The sequence below is a fragment of the Cyprinus carpio genome, chromosome A23 (genome assembly GCF_018340385.1).
Source record: "Cyprinus carpio isolate SPL01 chromosome A23, ASM1834038v1, whole genome shotgun sequence".
NCBI classification, from domain to species: domain Eukaryota; kingdom Metazoa; phylum Chordata; class Actinopteri; order Cypriniformes; family Cyprinidae; genus Cyprinus; species Cyprinus carpio.
The window spans coordinates 13,564,768-13,582,625 of record NC_056594.1 but is presented as its reverse complement, the minus strand read 5'-3'; the positions used below and the strand labels follow the sequence as shown (position 1 = coordinate 13,582,625).

The 17,858-nt window shown below is 36.7% G+C and overlaps 1 protein-coding gene across 18 annotated transcripts in view; it reads left to right on the top strand.

The window, feature by feature from the left end:
- The window catches only part of LOC109055269 (basement membrane-specific heparan sulfate proteoglycan core protein-like), a 93,277-nt gene that overhangs the window by 68,699 nt on the left and 6,720 nt on the right, over positions 1-17,858 (top strand). For 11 of the 18 annotated variants that reach the window (XR_006153373.1, XM_042713760.1, XM_042713754.1 and 8 more), the window contains 30 exons: positions 315-467; positions 570-724; positions 859-936; positions 4,024-4,159; positions 4,234-4,385; positions 4,506-4,626; positions 5,600-5,743; positions 5,832-5,966; positions 6,075-6,256; positions 6,346-6,541; positions 6,647-6,826; positions 7,803-8,063; positions 8,161-8,323; positions 9,082-9,179; positions 9,268-9,534; positions 9,693-9,805; positions 9,970-10,117; positions 10,484-10,600; positions 10,979-10,996; positions 12,050-12,134; positions 12,242-12,386; positions 12,504-12,606; positions 12,709-12,818; positions 13,098-13,206; positions 13,299-13,397; positions 13,473-13,689; positions 14,127-14,370; positions 14,468-14,639; positions 15,069-15,191; positions 16,340-16,396. Coding sequence is in view for 17 of the 18 variants with exons in the window: in XM_042713760.1 (XP_042569694.1) it covers positions 315-467; positions 570-724; positions 859-936; positions 4,024-4,159; positions 4,234-4,385; positions 4,506-4,626; positions 5,600-5,743; positions 5,832-5,966; positions 6,075-6,256; positions 6,346-6,541; positions 6,647-6,826; positions 7,803-8,063; positions 8,161-8,323; positions 9,082-9,179; positions 9,268-9,534; positions 9,693-9,805; positions 9,970-10,117; positions 10,484-10,600; positions 10,979-10,996; positions 12,050-12,134; positions 12,242-12,386; positions 12,504-12,606; positions 12,709-12,818; positions 13,098-13,206; positions 13,299-13,397; positions 13,473-13,689; positions 14,127-14,370; positions 14,468-14,639; positions 15,069-15,191; positions 16,340-16,396 (4,281 nt within the window). In the remaining variant the exon portion in view is untranslated. The remainder of the gene's footprint in view (positions 1-314; positions 468-569; positions 725-858; positions 937-4,023; positions 4,160-4,233; positions 4,386-4,505; positions 4,627-5,599; positions 5,744-5,831; positions 5,967-6,074; positions 6,257-6,345; positions 6,542-6,646; positions 6,827-7,802; positions 8,064-8,160; positions 8,324-9,081; positions 9,180-9,267; positions 9,535-9,692; positions 9,806-9,969; positions 10,118-10,483; positions 10,601-10,978; positions 10,997-12,049; positions 12,135-12,241; positions 12,387-12,503; positions 12,607-12,708; positions 12,819-13,097; positions 13,207-13,298; positions 13,398-13,472; positions 13,690-14,126; positions 14,371-14,467; positions 14,640-15,068; positions 15,192-16,339; positions 16,397-17,858) is intronic. The other 7 variants (XM_042713752.1, XM_042713766.1, XM_042713764.1 and 4 more) reach the window with 4 other exon arrangements.

Genomic DNA, 17,858 nt, shown 5'->3' with positions numbered 1-17,858 from the left:
TCAAATACTTTACATGTGTTTATTATGTTGGTAAACACAACGGAATTAGTGTACTTCTTTAAAACACAACAAAAGATTCTTAAAATCTAATTATTTAAACCCAATGATACTTGTTGCTGAAGAATGTTTTTGCTGGACCTACAAGGGTGTTGATCGAGGAATGTCCTACTGTACCTTGAAATCATGGAAAGCATTGTTGGTTGATGAAGATATATTGAGTTTTCAATCTGGTCGTATGGTTAGGTATTCCCACACAACATCAACTATTGCTTCCTTACTTCTGGAATTCTGTCTTATAATATGGTGTTTGTTAGGAGGTCCCGGAAAACGAATCGGCTCAAAAGTAGTCATTCGTAACGGGCTGCTGACCATCCCATCAGTGGATCACGTGGATGAGGGCGAGTACATTTGCAAGGCCCTGAACATACATGGCGAGCACACAGCCCGAGGAGTTCTTCATGTTCAAAGTACTGTACATGTCCGAGACCAGAATGCTTCAAGATTTAAAGTGTAACAAGCTCCCGTAGCTGACAAGTGAGTTCTCCCTTACTTTTTAACTGATGTTTCAGGTACAAGTCAACCTAACGGTCTACCCCACGTACAAGTGAGCCCTACAAGGGTGGAAATTCACGAGGGTGAGACTTTACGGTTGTACTGCAGGGCAGTTGGCAGTCCCACCCCTGCCCTCACTTGGAAGAAGAGAGGTGGTTCACTGCCGCCACAGGTGAGAAACCAATTTCTCCTTTTGTCATTCATCCTGTTACTAAATCAGGGTTGTGCCATTGGTCAAATTTTGCCTTGTTTTGCCTCCTTTGAGTCTTCCTTTCTGTTTCATCCCGTGTTTTGGTGTTTGTTCAGGCAATTCCTTCTCACGGTTTCCATCAGTTTAAAAGCAACAGTCTCGATGTGTTACAGAGACGTATTGAGGAGCTACAGGTCTGTCCATTTGTCTATCTCACACGTCCCATCCCACCTGTCTCGCTTCACTTACCCTCACCAAAATCTATGTGAACTAAATGCATGATTCATTTAATCATTCACGTGACATCCATTAGATTATTAGCCAAATAAGCATTGCAGATTACTTATGTGAGTACAAACATTATTTAGTTTGCTCAGTTCAAGTTTGCACTGGTAAACAGGTGTGCTGGTTTTAGTTTTCAAAGAGTATGTACAGTGTGGTGCAAAAGTCTAGATTGTTCACCCAAAAAAAATTAATTTGCTGAAAATGTACTCACCCTTGGGCCAGACGAGATGTAGATGAGTTAATTTCTTCATCAGAACAGATTTGGAGAAATTTAACATTACATCACTTGCTTACAAATGGATCCTCTGCAGTGAATGGGTGCCGTCAGAATGAGAGTCCAAACAGTTAATAGAAATGTTACAATAATCTACAAGTAATGTAAGTAATCCACGGGTGGCATGTTTGTAATAAATAAGTACGTCATTAAGACATTTTAACTTGAAACTGTTGCTTCAGCCTAAAATATTAGTCCTCTATCCATAATATTGGTTTCTCCAGTGAAAAAGTCATCTCGTCTGAATCAGGAGAGAAATATGCACAGATCAAGAACTAATTACAAGCAAAATCCATCCCAAAAAAATGTAATATGTTGCCAAATAAGTCGATGGATATTAATGTGAGAGGACAGCAGGGGATTGACTTTTTAACTGCAGGAAATGTTATTATGGATTATTTATTTTGGATAGAACTGATGGTTTAAAGTTAACACCTCAATGATGGATTTGTTTTTTACAAATGCACAGCTTTTCATTTCACAAGACATGATGGACTAGAGTCATCTGGATTACTTGAAGATTATTTTGATATTTTTATAAGCTGTTTGGACTCTCATTCTGACGGCACCCATTCACTGCAGAGGAATCATTGGTGAGCAAGTGATGTAATGCCTACATTTCTCCAGGTTTATTCTGATGAAGAAACAAACTCAGGGTGAGTCAATTTTCAGCAAATGTTCATTTTTGAGTGAACTATTCCTTTAAAGCAAAGGATGTACAAACCAAATAGAAATTCATTTACATTTTACAATTGAACTTTGTATTTATATATATTAAAATATATTTTGTCAAAATGTATTTTAATTCGAAAAATGGCTGAATATAAAGCCAAACAGAAGCAGTTTTCCAAGTGGACCCTTTTTTAACCCCAGTGTACATGTTTTTGCACTGTTAAATTTGGGTTATTCAAAATATGGGACATGGACGACCCATCCCATGCCTCTGGAGGGCTTTGGTGTATTGCATACCTTGTGTTTTGTGGACTGGTTTGTTCTGCCTGAGAGCATCGCTGCATTGTGTCAGCCTTTCCCAGGGTGTGCTCTAGTCCACCGTGCGGCCATGCAGAAATTCTGTGTGCTCTAGCAAACGGGCCGCTTTGAAAATTTGTGAATGGTTTCAGACACTCATTCAACCAAGCCTGCCCCAACCCAGCTCTACTGCTGTCAAGCTTAACTAGATCAGAGTTAAGCAGATAAAAAATATCACCCCCTCCTTTCTGAATACAGTCATGTTTTCCTTTGCAGAGAGTACACTACAGGCGTAACTTACAGTTTTAGAGTTTCTTTGTATAAGTGTATAACTATTGTCGAGAATTTGACATCATAATTGTGCTAATCACATTCATGAATCTTTTATCATCTATAAATACTTGTTAAACTAAGAAAGTTTAAATATGTTTGAATTTGAATGTTGATTTACAGGCATGACTGGATGTCTATAGATGTAGGATTTTGATGTATATTGTGTAGCCACTTGCTGCTTTAACTGTCCACTGTCACTATACTGTATGTCTCGTTGTGTGAAATAATCACCGTCACCAATTCCATTAATCAATTACAGGTAATTGCAAGTTAATCAACCGCTAATATAGACCTGTAGCACCATACTTGCAACACCAGTGATTAATAACAATCTGTTATGAGGCATAAAAAAAATTACACTGTGTCTTAACTTGTCCAGTAGTGTACTTGTATGTCATAAGCCACTGCACACAGTGCCTTCGCATTTTTTGAGCCATTTGGCTTTTGTCTGCCATGACGCGCCAGGTAGTCATGCCACAATGCAAACTTTTTGGATATAAGTAGCGCTCATCAATTACATTATATTAATCATCAAACATAAAGGAGGAGAGAGTTGCACTGCGTTCCAATCCAAACTGGATAAATCCACTTCTGAAGGACACTTTGGAGGGAGAGTCATACTGAAGGATTGTTCCAAACCAGAGTTCACTACCGGACACTTCAAAGAGTCCAACTGATGGAAGCTTGATTCTTTGTGCAGGCTGAATTGACTAGGACAATAACAAATTGCAGTAAATGGTAAAACCATTTGCGTTACAAACCAGTGTGTTGATAATTACAACAATAGATTAAAATAATATGATAGCAGTTTGCAAAATTGTGGATATGACAATTTCCATACAAAAAAGTAACAATTATGCTTAATTACTACTGAAGTCATGAAAATATGAGGTACAGGTATGTGTTTTGCACTCTCCAGCTACAGTGCATTGCGGGAGTGCGAAAGTCAGAGAATTGTTCTGATTGGCTGTGTTTATTACCTATCTTGTTCCATCACACCACATTTTTGCTTTCAATTTGTCACTAGTCTTGGTTAGGACACGGTGATAGCCTCATAACAAAAATCACTTCATAAATTACAAAAATGCTTAACATTATTTGCTTAATTTTTTTAAAGTTTATTTGCAGGTGTTACAGTATATTAATGCATTTAAACTTTTTATTTAATGTTAATCTTGTCAAGGCAAGGTAAGTAATGAGTATTAAATTGTCTTCTGTTGTTAATGCTGTTACAGTACGTTTATTCTGCTCCTATTGACCAAACTCACTTGATGTTCACAAAAAATCAAGCCAATTTATTTATTTAGCCCTTTTTTACAATGCACATTATTTTAAAATTATTGCAGCAATAATATCTTAGATTGCATATAAAATAACTAAAAATGTACCTCAAAAACCAATTTATCCATGTCCTCCTCAGGCCCGCATGGAGCGCACTGACATCGGCACTCTGTTCGTACCCAATATGAGGTCGTCTGATGCAGGCACATATCTCTGTGTTGGAACCAACACTGCTGGTTCTTCAGAAGCTCATATTGATGTCTTTGTCAAAAGAGGTGAGGCAAGTCCTGAAATTTTAGACTAGTATCTTTAGGATATAATTGTAATATTGTTCTGTCACACTGATCAGGAGAAGTCATCCCCTCTGGAGTCACCATCCAGCCCTCTATTGCTTCTGTAATGGAGGGAGAGACTCTAGATCTCAATTGCATTGTCCCAGGAACCTCTCCAGCATCTGTCAGATGGAGCAAGGCAGGCGGCCTGCTGTCATCCAATCATCAGGTTTTTATCTCAGTCCATTATAAAGAATATTTGATTTACGTGGAGTATGAATGACAAATTTCTGAGCCAAGTGTTAAATATATAAAACAATTGTGTGCTTGCATGTGTATTTGACTCAAGGTTTTGGGAACTCGGTTGCGGATCCTGCAGGCCTCTGCAGATGACACTGGAGAATATATCTGTCAGGTCGAGGGCGGCCCATCCCCCCATCAGGCTTCTGTATCTGTGTCTGTGACGCCCCGTAAGTCCCCTAGATTGATGAGAAACAGGAAAGTATTCATGTGATCCAGATCATTAACCAAACATGCTATTATGTAGGCAGAGGCTGTTTCATAATGTTATCTAATGTCAATCTTCACATTTTGGTTTTTCATGTATTAAGTAAACAGAGTTATTTTCGAATCCCCTTCATCTCTTGCTGTGTCCCAAGAATTCATTTGATGATATTAGCACTTTGGAATTAGTTTTTAGGGACCTTTTTCCCAAAATAGTGTCATTTTATGTCAAATACTTAAAGGGATAGTTCACCCAAAAATGAAAATTAAGTCTTCATTTACTCACCCTTGTGTTGTTAACATGCTGAATGCCCTTCTTTCTTTTTCGGACCACAAAAGGAGATTTTTGTTAAAAAATTTCCCACACATACTTGTCCATATAATGGCAGTGTATGGTGATCAGCATCAAGAGTTGCACTATATGTCGATGCACTAACCACAAGGCTATCACTGCCGACAACAAACCAAAATGTTGGTCTCTGTGCACGACTGCGTGTTCATTAGCGTCGCAGTTCACTCCGACTCGCCTATGTGATCAGTGACATTTTCAACATTTAATTATTATTTAATAATATGGAAATTGACATACAGTGGTTTGTTTTGTATTTTATCTCTTCAAATGATTGATTTCATTTTAAAAATGTGCAGAAATATGTTAATGCACCCTCTTATTTACATAAGACAACACTTGACCTGGCTGCTTGGTTGTCTAGTAAAATTATTAGTCCTGCAAGCTCCAGTTTTTTTATGAATGTACTGTATATATTTAAAATACCACCACACAACCTTACTGTTTGTCAAAAAACAGTAGGTATTTTGGTAAAGTATTTTTATGTGTGTGGTGAAAAAAAACACAGATCTGGATTCAGCATGCAATAAGATCACAGATTAGATCCTCATCACATGCCCACTGTATTTTGTGGCCTGATTTTCTAATAGGTCTCCAGAGCCCCGTTATCTCCATTGAGCCACATAGTGCAGCAGTGAAGCAGGGCGAGTCAGTGAGCTTCAGGTGCAGTGTTCACAGCGGAGCCCAGCCGGTGCGTTTGGAATGGAAACCCACCAACAACCTGCCTCAGCCAGGTACACTACTGCAATTCACTTTCATTTCAGTCTAATTAGTATGACGCATGAATAGAAATGATTTTGCTTCTTTTCTTTTGTTCTGTAGATAATGTGAAAATTGGACCCGACAATTCAGTCATGACTATTACCAATGCTCAAGCCAAACACCAGGGCACCTATCGTTGCATGGCCAGCAACCAGTTCGGAGTGACTCACAGCATTGCATCACTCATTGTGAAAGGTATAACAACTGATCTGAACTAGGAAAAGAAAAGAACTTGATTTTTCTGATGTTCAGATACTGAAATTAGGAACCTATTCTTATATTTTTGTCTGATTTCATTTTTAGAATCTCCTAAGGCTGTAGTGACCCCTGCAGGAACAGTGCGAATCAGGATTGGCGATCCCATCAATCTTGAATGCCAGGCTGCTGGAGAGCCAAGACCCTCTGTCAGATGGCACAGACTGGACAACAACCGCAAGACCATGCTAAGCAGCCCTGTGCCTGCCGATTCCAGTGCTGTTATGCAGGTTATGGGCCATTTGCAGTCAAGCCTTTGTTGATTTCAGAGTCGTTTGCCTCTATATGTTAATCAGAGTGTGTTTCATTCTGTGTTCAGATCTTAGTTGCACGGCCTGAAGACAGTGGCACATATGTGTGTACTGCACAGAACAACCAAGGCACAACTGAAACTCGAGTGGAGGTGTTTGTTGAAGGAGGGCCTCAGGTGCCAACTGTTCCCCATGCCAGCGTACGTGAGCCTATGATAATTGTGGTAGAGGGATCAACTGCAACACTTCATTGTGATGCCCATGGTAGGTGCAACCGTAAGCAGCGGTTGAAAGTTATGACTGTTAGAACACAATAGGTAACAATGCAAGCAGACAATATGTCTTAAAGCTTTTGTATCTTGTCTGAAGGATTCCCAAAGCCCACCATAACATGGTCTAAAGAACGGTCTTCTTTGCCTTGGAGACACAAAATTGTTGACAACAGCCTGATCTTAACTAATGTGGGCCGTCAGGACTCTGGTCAATATGTCTGCAATGCCACTAACCACATGGGCACCAGTGAAGTCACCATCATGCTGGAAGTAGACAGTGAGCTTAACTTATTCATAGATGATCATTTTTAGTCCCTGTTAATCTGATGCATGTTCATTTTACACGTCAATAATCATTTTCTTAATAATATTTTTACTTTGTTTTCCAGGAAAAATGTCCACCAAACCAAAGAATTGTACTTGAAGCAAAATTGTTTACAATAGTATGACTTCTGAGAGCATATTGTGAAAAATTTATCTTGCATCCTTTATAATCAAACATGTCTAACATCTAGATATTTATTACAAAATTATTATGCAGATGTACATTGCGAAAAAAAATATTTATTTATTTATTCTTTTTATTCAGTATTTTAGTTTACCAGAAAACAAATCTAAATATCCTTAAAACATGTTTAATGTTCAAAATGTCATAAGGTATTCATAATATTTCATAAGGTTATAATACATTTTAGATAATTTATATTGAATTCATTTATTTTGTAATTTATTTTCTACAAATTTTCATGTCCGTTGCCAGGAAAAAATCTGGTAATTTTAGCATTTGATCTGAACATCAGTATTTCATAAAAAAAAAATCTAAACATCTATAATATATCTACAAATGTATCTACATTTAATAAGTTATTAATACATTTTAGATAATAAGTCTTTAATTAATTGATATATTTAATTTATTTATTTTCTTACACCATTCGTAAACTTTATTTATTTTCTTGTTTTAAGCATAAACCTCTCAAAATTTAGTTAGACTTAAGTTTAAAACAAGATGGCAACAGAGTAAGAAAAATACACTAAATAATATATATACTCTAAAAAAAATTTACTCTTAATTTTTTAAAGTTTATTTATTTTGTTTTAGTCTTTTTTTTTTTACATTTTAAGACTGTAGCTTTTGTCTGAATTCCTCCGAGAAGTGTGAAACACGTTTTCCTGTTGTTGTAAAGCTCTCTAACATGAGCCAGTGCTAATTATCCAGCATCCTCTAACTGACATTTCTTTGGTTGGTGCAGCCCCACCCTATGCCACTTCCTTGCCCGATGACGTGACCGTGCGAGTGGGTGAAGTAATCCGACTGCAATGCCTGGCCCATGGCACCCCGCCCCTGCATTTTGAGTGGACCAAGGTCAATGGCAGCTTGCCTCCTACTTCTCAGCAGCAAGGAGGAGACCTCCAGATCAACCTGGCCAAAGAGAGCGATGCTGGGACATACAAGTGTGTGGCCAGCAATAAGGTTGGCAAGAGTGAAGCGCTGGCCAGAGTCTCTATCCGATGTGAGTACTGACAGTTCAGAGAGTCAAACTCACAAAGTGATCATCAGATGAATTCTAATTAACATTCAGCTTGACCTCTGACCTCTGTGTCCTGCAGCACCCCTGTCAGTGAAAGTGTCCCCACAGGTGGAAGTGAAGGCTGTGGGCAGTGCTGTGGAGTTTACCTGTGCTGCTAAAGGAGGCTCTCACATTGAGATTGAGTGGCTGAAGGAGGGAGGAGTTCTTCCGCCAAATCATCACATTAAAGACGGAGTGCTCAGGTGAGTCCCATTATCTCATATCTACATTGACTATCACACAGTAAATATCCAAAATTAAGTAAAAGTTATCAGATTAAAAAATAGCAGAATGGGTAACAAGGTTGCAGATGAGGCATACATTAAGATATGACACAGTAGGGGTTGACTACATTGCCATCAAATGTAGGTTTGTGTTTATTAATAAACTTATGTATGCTGTCATTCAAAATATTTTTTTGAAATATGCTCACCAAGACTGCATTTATTTAATAAAAAAAAAAGTAAAAAGAGAACTATTGTGAAATAAAATTACAATTTCCTAATTATTCTAATATGCTGATTTATGCTCAAGAAATATTTCTTATTGTTATCAGTGTTGAAAACACTGAATTTAAAAAAAAATAGTAATGTATAAAATTCTTTACTGTCACCTTTTGATCAATTCAGAATGTCCTTGCTGAATTAAATGTATTAATTTATTTCTAAAAAAAAAAACTTACTGATCACAACATTTTCTTCTATAGTGTATATTTCCCATAACTAGAATAAAAATATATTTTTAATCATTTTTCTTACACAAACTTATATAGTAGGCCTAATGGAATTCAGTTACATATATTTTACTACAATTCATTATTTAGAAATTTTATTTCAGTTAAATAATATGTTCTCTTATACATACTACATTTTTTGTAATAAAATACATCATATTTGAGCCCCTAATGCTTTGAGTTATGCTGTGTGTCCTTACTTCATAACCTTTGTTATTATTTGTGCAGGATCGAGAACCTTGAGCAAAGCAATGAGGGAGTCTACACCTGCAGAGCTACAAGTCTGTTTGGACAGGCTCAGGACAGTGGCAGACTCACCATTCAAGGTCCCTTATGATATCCGAATTGCAATTTGTTTCCAAATCTTGAGTTACTAAAATTTAAAACTAATGACTGTGCTTCTTGGTTTCGCAGCTCTACCCAAAGTGATGATCAAGGTGCGCACATCAGTACAGACGGTGATGGTGGGCAGCTCAGTGGAGTTTGAGTGTCATGCGATAGGTGATCCTGAGCCCACGGTGCACTGGAGTAAAGTCGGAGGCTCTCTTCCTGATCATGTGAAAATAAGGGAGAACGTCCTGAGAATAGATCATGTGGTCGAGTCAGATTCAGGACAGTACCGCTGCACCGCCACTAATAATGTTGGCTCGGAGTATAGCGAGGTGGTCCTTAATATCCAGTGTGAGTGCATTGTTATATCCAGGATGGGTTTCTTTTGCCATTGGTTTTATTTGTATTATGTGACACCTTAAAGAAGACGTCAAGCTCAAGGTCTTCTACAAATGGAGTCTCATAAATATAACTGGCATCTAATTTCCTAAAAATGATGTACTTTGTAGCCTTGCCTCAGATTTCTGCACAGCCTGAGTCAGTGGAAGTAACAGTTGGCTCTGATGCGGTCTTGTCTTGTATTGCGTCTGGATACCCAGTCCCAACCATCACATGGTCAAAGGTAACCTTTATGTTTCATGGCTAAATTTGCCCTAATTCAGAACGCCAACATTCTGTGATACTATATGTTCACACAGCAGCATGTTACAGTTTTCAGTCCTGTTTAGAGTACTAAATATTCACTTCAGAAAATCAATGTTAAGCTCATTTGTGCTCTTCTTTCAGGTGGAAAATGAGTTACCCCCTAAGTCCAGACAAGATGGACATGTCCTGACAGTCCCTAGTGTCACACACTCAGATGCAGGAACGTATAAGTGTACAGCTGCTAATAAGCAAGGGAAAGTTGAGGCCTTCACCAGACTCTTTGTTCATGGTCTGTATGCAAGTCTGTTCTGTTTGTAGTTATATATTTTTTTTTTCCAGTGTAAGTTTTTAGTCACAATGCTGCTTGTCTATAATTGTGGCTTTGTGATGAGTGCACTGATTTCATCTGGATTGTTTGACAAGTATAGTTCTGCTTAAAAATCTACACAGGTTCTGGTTAAATGTCAACAGATATTTTTATCAAAAGTGACTTACGAAATGCTGATGTTAGATGTCTTACAGTTTGGAGATTTGGAAACATCCTTAACTCTAATGCTACCACCACCAAGACATGTTTTTCATGAGCTGTTTATTCTTCTGAAGTGTTTCTGAGATGTTCTCTCTAACATTCACTCATGTTCATGTGGTCCTCCAGAGAGAGTGATGCCCTATTTTACCCAGAATCCGCTCTCATACCTCACACTCTCCACTATCAAAAACCCCTACAAAGCATTCAGCATCAGAATTACCTTCAAGCCAGACAATGATGATGGTAAGGACCCTCAAAACTTCCAGATACTTCACTGCACCAAAGCAGTTCTAAATATGCATTTTTGACTTTGTTTATAAGCTTTTGTCATTACTGGAAAAAAAGGAATGTTTATCATTTTGAAGTGGAAAGTTCATCCAAAAATGAAAATTGTTGTTATTTAATCACTGTTTGAAACTTGTAGGACTTTCTTTCTTCTGTGAGACAGAAAATTCGATATTTTGAAGAATCTTCTCGGAGGTCTTTTCCATATTGACTGTTGCTCATTGAATGGAAATCCCCTGTTCTGTTTGAAGTTTATTTTATATGTTAATTTCCTGTATGTAAACTCAATTATTCTTTTTGTTTTTGTGCCCTCCTTCACATCTCTTTGGTATGAAGGGCTCATTTTGTATGCCGGTGAGTCTGCTTGCTTGCCTGAGAGTGCCAGAGAGCACATGCTGCAAGATGTTTTAATGGCATGGAGCAGTGCAGCTCAGCATCTCTCACTGGCCCCTGAGACGGGCCCTTATGAACATATGCAGGCATGACAATAGATTATAATGTTCATCAAGGCTGTAGCATGATACAGGAATGTTATCATGGACAGACTGAAGCTTTTACACTCTGCAGTGACAGTTATACACTGTGTGTGTGTTTTTTTTTTAATAAATAATAACTAAAAAACTCAAAATAAATAAAAACTCAAAATTAAAATCAATAATTTCAAAGAGAAGCTTTAAGGGTTCTCTGCAGTTTTCTGTCAAAATAAAAGTTTAATGGTTTAACGTTACAGCTATAAATATTAGTATTGCACTTTTATAAATACACATTTTTTATAATAGTTATATATTAGTTTTTTATATTTATATTTAGTAGTAGTAGTAGTAATAATAAGAATAATAATAATTATTATTATTATTAATCCTAAATAAAATATTATTATTGTTTATAGCTATGTTATAGCATCACAAAATTTGGACTAAATTGTGCAGCCATACAAACAAGCACAGCAAACCAGGATTTCTATTTAAAATTGCAATCACAGTTTTTATCAGAAAATTCCAATGAACATTTTCCCCCAAAATGTGCAGCCCTACCAATAAATGTAAAATTTCTAATATCTGCCCATAACCCATATATTGTGCATCCATACATCAAAAAATAAATAAACCTGAGGGTTATGTTTCGACAAGCTTGATTAAAGTGACTAATCCAGAGGGCATTTTCTATACCAGTGGTTCTCAAAAAGTTTTGTTTCAGGATCTTATATTGGACATCAAGCAGTGATCCAACACAGTACCAGTACCAGTCATGGCATGTGCCCATGCATGCAGCTTGCGAAATGCTGAACATGGCAGCAGATTTTCCCTCAGCTTGCTGCTTTACCTTAAGCTTAAAAAGAGAGAAAATAGCTTTGTGCACTGGTGAGCTGAATGTTGGCATTAGATTTACTTTTCCCTTCATGTCCAGGTATGATTCTTTACAATGGACAAACGAAGACCACCGGTGCTGATTTCATGTCTTTTGGGTTGGTGGGTGGCCGTCCTGAATTCAGGTACATTAAAAATCAAAGCAATCTCAAGGATACAAAATTGTGTCTGAAACTGGATTTAACTTTGGGTTTTTGATGTGACGTTCCAAACAAAAAATTTTCTTCCACAGGTTTGATGTGGGGTCTGGTATGGCAAATATTCGTTACCCTATTCCCATTAAACTGGGCGAGTTTCACACAGTGAAGCTCTATAGGAATCAGACTCAGGGCTCTCTTGTTGTGGATGGAGAAGCTCCTATAAATGGAACCTCACAGGTGCATATTCCTCTCTCCATAATATGCTAATTTGTTATGCTTATTAATAAACTCTGTTAATTGCTAGTATTGTGGCCGTTAAACAAATGTAGTATAACATGCTCTGTGTTCGAGCAGGGGAAATTCAAAGGCCTGGATCTGAATGAGGAGCTTTTTGTGGGCGGTTATCCAAACTACAGCATGCTTGCTAAAACTGCAGGCCTCAAGACAGGGTTTGTTGGTGAGAAAACTGTTATTCTGTTCCATGTGAATTTTGTTGGAAAGTATCAGTTGTAGCATTATTATCAATTGTCTTCTTTCACTGTGTTTTGGTCTTTCTTAGGCTGTATCAAGCAGCTGATTATCCAAGGTGATGAGGTCATTTTCAAGGACCTTAATAAAAGTTCCACTGGAGTTTCGAATTGTCCTACTTGCAAGGACCACCCATGTCAGGTAATCCCCTACAAACAAAAGAACTCTTTCAGTTAGTATGCAGTGACCCCAGAAAGTATTTGGACACTTTTGTAAGTCATATATCTGAATTTAATTTCTGAAAGAAAAATAATATAAATAAAAGTAGGTTGTGTTTGTTGTTATTAGTAAGGAACAACAGTGGTTTTTTTTGGTGGAATAGTATTTTTTTTATATAATTTTTTTCTTTATTAAGTATATGCATTTTGTGTGGTTGGCCTGTGAAAATCGATCAGCTCAAAAGTCATGTGTGTGTTTCAGCATGGTGGAATATGTGAGGACTCTACAGCCAGTCTCTACAAATGCATTTGCCAGACAGGATACACAGGAAGCAACTGTCAGCAAAAGCCTTCCTTGCACTGTCACAAAGGTCAGCATTTGTAAAATCAGGATTAGGATTTGTAAATAACAAGCTTGATAGACTTCTTTGTTCTTAATTCTTTTTGCTCGTGACTGCAACAGAGGCCTGTGGACCAGAATCCACCTGTATTAACCGACCCGACGGTTCGGGCTACGACTGCCGCTGTCACTTGGGCATATCTGGAAACAAGTGCATGGATGGTAAAGTTCAGTATATTTTCTAAGCACTTTTAGGTTGAATGTGGTTCTCACTATTCCTCTTCGTGACAATCCCAGGTACCTTGGTAAAAACGCCATTGTTTGATGGAGACGAGTCTTATATTGCATATCCTCCTCTTACTAATATTCATTACGACCTCCGGATTGAGATGGAGTTCAAGCCCATGGATTACGCTGGGCTGTTGTTCTTCGGCGGTGACAAAAATATGAAAGACTTTGTGACGTTATCAATGGTGGACGGACACGTTGAGTTCCGATATGAACTTGGTACAGGTGAGCGATCTTTTTGTTAATATTTTGTATTGGATTTTAAAAATATTTTCTTTAGTTAGTTTTAGTAATTTTGTAGTATTTATTTTGTTTTTGATTTTAAAAATACTTTCTTTAGTTAGTTTTAGTAATTTTGTAGAATAAATGACAGGCCATAGGTTACTTTTATGTTAGATAATTGTTAATCTAATATATCTAAAGTTGTTAAAAAAATAGATTTTTACCTCTAATGTTGTGTCCCCTTTAAAAATAGTTATGAAACGGTCCAACCTGAAAAGGGTCCTGACCTTTCAAAAAAAATGTAATTTGACACCAAAGTGAAAAGTACCTCCTCACCCGAGTGCAATGGTAACCTTTCAAATAGTAAACCCAGAGGCTTAAAATAATTGGATTTTAAAAATACTTTCTTTAGTTAGTTTTAGTAATTTTGTTGTTATCTGTTCAAGCAGTTCTGCGCAGTCAGGAGCCCGTGTCTCTGGGTCAGTGGCATCGCGTTGTGGCAGAGCGGCTCCGTAAGGATGGTTCCTTGAAGGTGAACAATGCACGAGAGATCACAAGGTCCTCTCCAGGCAAGGCCGAGGGCCTTAATATCCATACACCCATGTATCTGGGAGGAGTGCCCAGCATGGACATCCTGCCCAAACCTGCAAATGTTAGCATGCTCTTTGATGGATGCATAGGAGAGGTGAGAATAGCCTTCACACTAATTGTTGTGTACATTACACCCCACAGTCATGTTTCAATATTAAATTGTTTGGTGCTGGCTTTGTTTTTCTTCACAGGTCTTCATCAATGGAAAGAAGTTGGATCTATCATACAGCTTCATAGAGAGCAGAGGCATCAGCCAGTGTACAGACGGCAGGCCATGTGACCGCAGGCCTTGTCTGCACGGAGGCACCTGTAATGACAGTTCCGAGTATGAGTACAAGTGCCTCTGCGCTGAAGGATACGAGGGTAAGTCGCTCAACCAACTGTTAGGTATCTTGTATTGTTGTTTTTGTTATGATATTCTTTTAATTTATAGTTTGTTTTATTTTTATTTTTATTGAGAAAGAAATGCATTTCTTTTCTTTTATGTTATGTAATGCAATATTATATATATATTTTAATATAGCTTATTTGGCATTTGTAAGTTTAAATAAACCTTAATTTAGCTACATTTATTTCAATAAAAATGTAGTGCCTAATGTTCATAATATAATGATAAATGTGTATAATAACCCATTTTATTCTCAGAAATTACACAACATTTGTATTTAACATTGGTATTGATATTGATCACTGTAGCTTGCTAAGGCTCTGAAAATCCTCTTTACAATAATTGTTGTTTAATCCATATTTATTACATATTTTCCTTTTATTTTCTTGCTTGTTGTTCTTCAGGTGGCCGTTGTGAAATAGTGAGGGAGAGCTGTCGAGACTCCTCTCAGTGCCAGAACGGTGGCAGCTGTGTGAATAACCACTGTGTGTGTCCCGCTGGCTACACAGGTCGGCACTGCGAGAAAGGTTAGTTCACAACTGCTAGATGTGTAACACATTGGTTTGCAAAAACCTTTTTGTATATGATTTTTGCCCTCTGATTAATGACTGCATTGTTGCACATATATATTGTACATTTTTCGCTATGTGTTTCTGTTCTGTTGTACATCACTGTCAGCTCTTTCCATCCAAAGTCCACTTTACCATCAAGGACATATTATAAGGCAAGAATGATGTTAGTTATAGCATTTAGTATTGTGCCTTTAGTCTTAGGCACAATAAAAGCTAATGCACATTTTCACTGTTATTGCCCATGACAAAAAACATTCATCAAACAGATACAGTTCACTTGTGATCCAGATAGCTATATGACTATAAATATGATGCCCAGTCTCTCATTCTAGTGTTATTTTTGTATTATTTATATACTATTACAGAATTTCTGAATATTTCCATTTAGTTTTTTTTTTCCTGTTTTTATTTTAATTTGAGTTTGTTTTAGTAATGTTATGTGCTTTTGTCCTTTTATTAGTTTTTTGTATTTTATTTATATCTAGCTTTATTTCTATTTTAGTTTGTCATTTTAATGTTTTTACTTCAACTTTAACTTATTTCATTTGACTTACAGTAGATGCCAAGGCAACAATTGTAATTTCCATTAAAGTTTTTTTAAGTTTATTTTTTGTTTTTGATTTCATCTAATATTTCGATTTTATTTAAGATTTTTTCAATTAACAAAAATGATTTTTAATAGTCCTATACATCTATTTTACATTACATGTTTTAAATAATGTCATTTAATATGTATGGTGATAAACATACAGCTAATTAAAGCCAATATGTGTGCAATGTGACTTTAAATTGCTTTATTATTCTTACTGATAATATATTGGTCTGTTTAGACACCGTTTGCTTCATTTGTCATTTTAGAAATTCACATTCTCTATGGGAGTAAAGGTGTTTCTCTGTAGTTTCATAGCATTAAACAGACCCACAGTTGAAAGTGATTCATCATAAAGCACCATAGGGAAATAATTGACGGTTTTACATAACGTACCGTGGCGACATCAGTCAGGCTCCCTAACGTCATCCAGCAGTAGCGTGTTGGTCGGTGAAAGAGGCCACGTGTGTATGAATCTCACCCCTGCACTCTCATGGCTATCCCACACACACAGGGCCGGAGTCCAGCTTCACCGAGGCACCGTGGAATTTGGAGGGTGGTTGGGGAAATGGTACAGTATGACTACAGTCTGCCTGAAACGCTCGTCACTAACCAGAGGAGAGCGTCCTCCTCAGGGCCCATCAGCCCATCTAACACCACAAATAAAACAACAACAACAAACGGCCTCAATGGGGGGAAAAAAGCCAGAAAATGAAGCATTTTAGGGGTCTGTTTACAGAGCTCTTATTACCAACATCAGAGGCAATATCAAGCACGTTTCTGATCATTTTGATAAATGCATTTAAAAAAAATACATTTCTTCGTCAGTGTTGTTAAATAAATCCTTATTATATAAATTCTTAAAATCATCTTGATTATGAATTTATCCTGATAAAAATAACTGCATCCTTTAAAACAAGATTTAACTGGGAAAAATAGTGTAAGATAAGACTTTTTAGGATAAATCTAAATAAAGTAAGGTTCATTCTTTAAACAGTTTGGCAGTAGGGTATATATTTGCTTATTATCTACATCTTATCGTATGCAGTTATGCAAATTAGTTGTTTTAAGGATATTATATTTTAATAAAAATCTATAAAATATTAATGTAGTATTTTTAAACTACCATTCAAAAGATTTTTTAATTATTATTTAAAAAAAAAATATTTGTTTCAAATAAATGCTGTTCTTTTGAAAATCCTCTTCATCAAAAAATCTTGGAACAAAAAATAGTATTACAGTTTCCACAAAAATATTAAGCAACAGCTGTTTTCCACAGTGAAAATAATAAGAAATGTTACTTGAACACCAAAGAATTAAAATGATTTCTGAAGGATCATGTGACAGAAGACCGGAGGAATGACTGCTAAAAATTCAGCTTTGCCATCACAGGAATAAATTACATTTTAAAATGTATTAAAAAAGAAAACCATTATTTTAACTTGTAATATTTCACAATATTACAGTTGTTGTTTTTTAATACGGTATCTTTAGTGAAAAAAAATCTTACCCCAAACTCTTGAACAGTAGTGTATGTGTAATGATTTAATGATGGGATGAATATCTAATAGGTGCTTGATGTCCCTGAAAGTTTTCTTGAACAAAATAAAAAACAATGTAAAACAGTTCATTGAGACTGATGTTTTGTAAATAGATCCCTGAAATATTGTGCTGTCAAAATGAATGGTCTCAATCTGCACTCTGCACTCAGTTGGTTACTGTGTCCTCTGTGAAGTTTTAAATGTAATGTTGAGGGGGAATTCTATGTCTTCACTGTAAAACGCTGAAAGTTTATGATAGTTTTTGGTTCAGTTTTTGTGGGTAATATTAAAATTGTGAGTGTTGTAACACTGTGACATTTTCCTAAGGCAAACATACATAGAATTCCCCTTTAGCATCTCCTGAGGCGTCTTGTCCGGTCAACCTCTCGCTGCAGTTTCAATTCGTCATCTCTTTCTCATTAAATCCTTGTTTCTCTTTGTTACGAAACCAACAACCAACCTATTTTCCACACTTTCCCCTACGGCAACGTC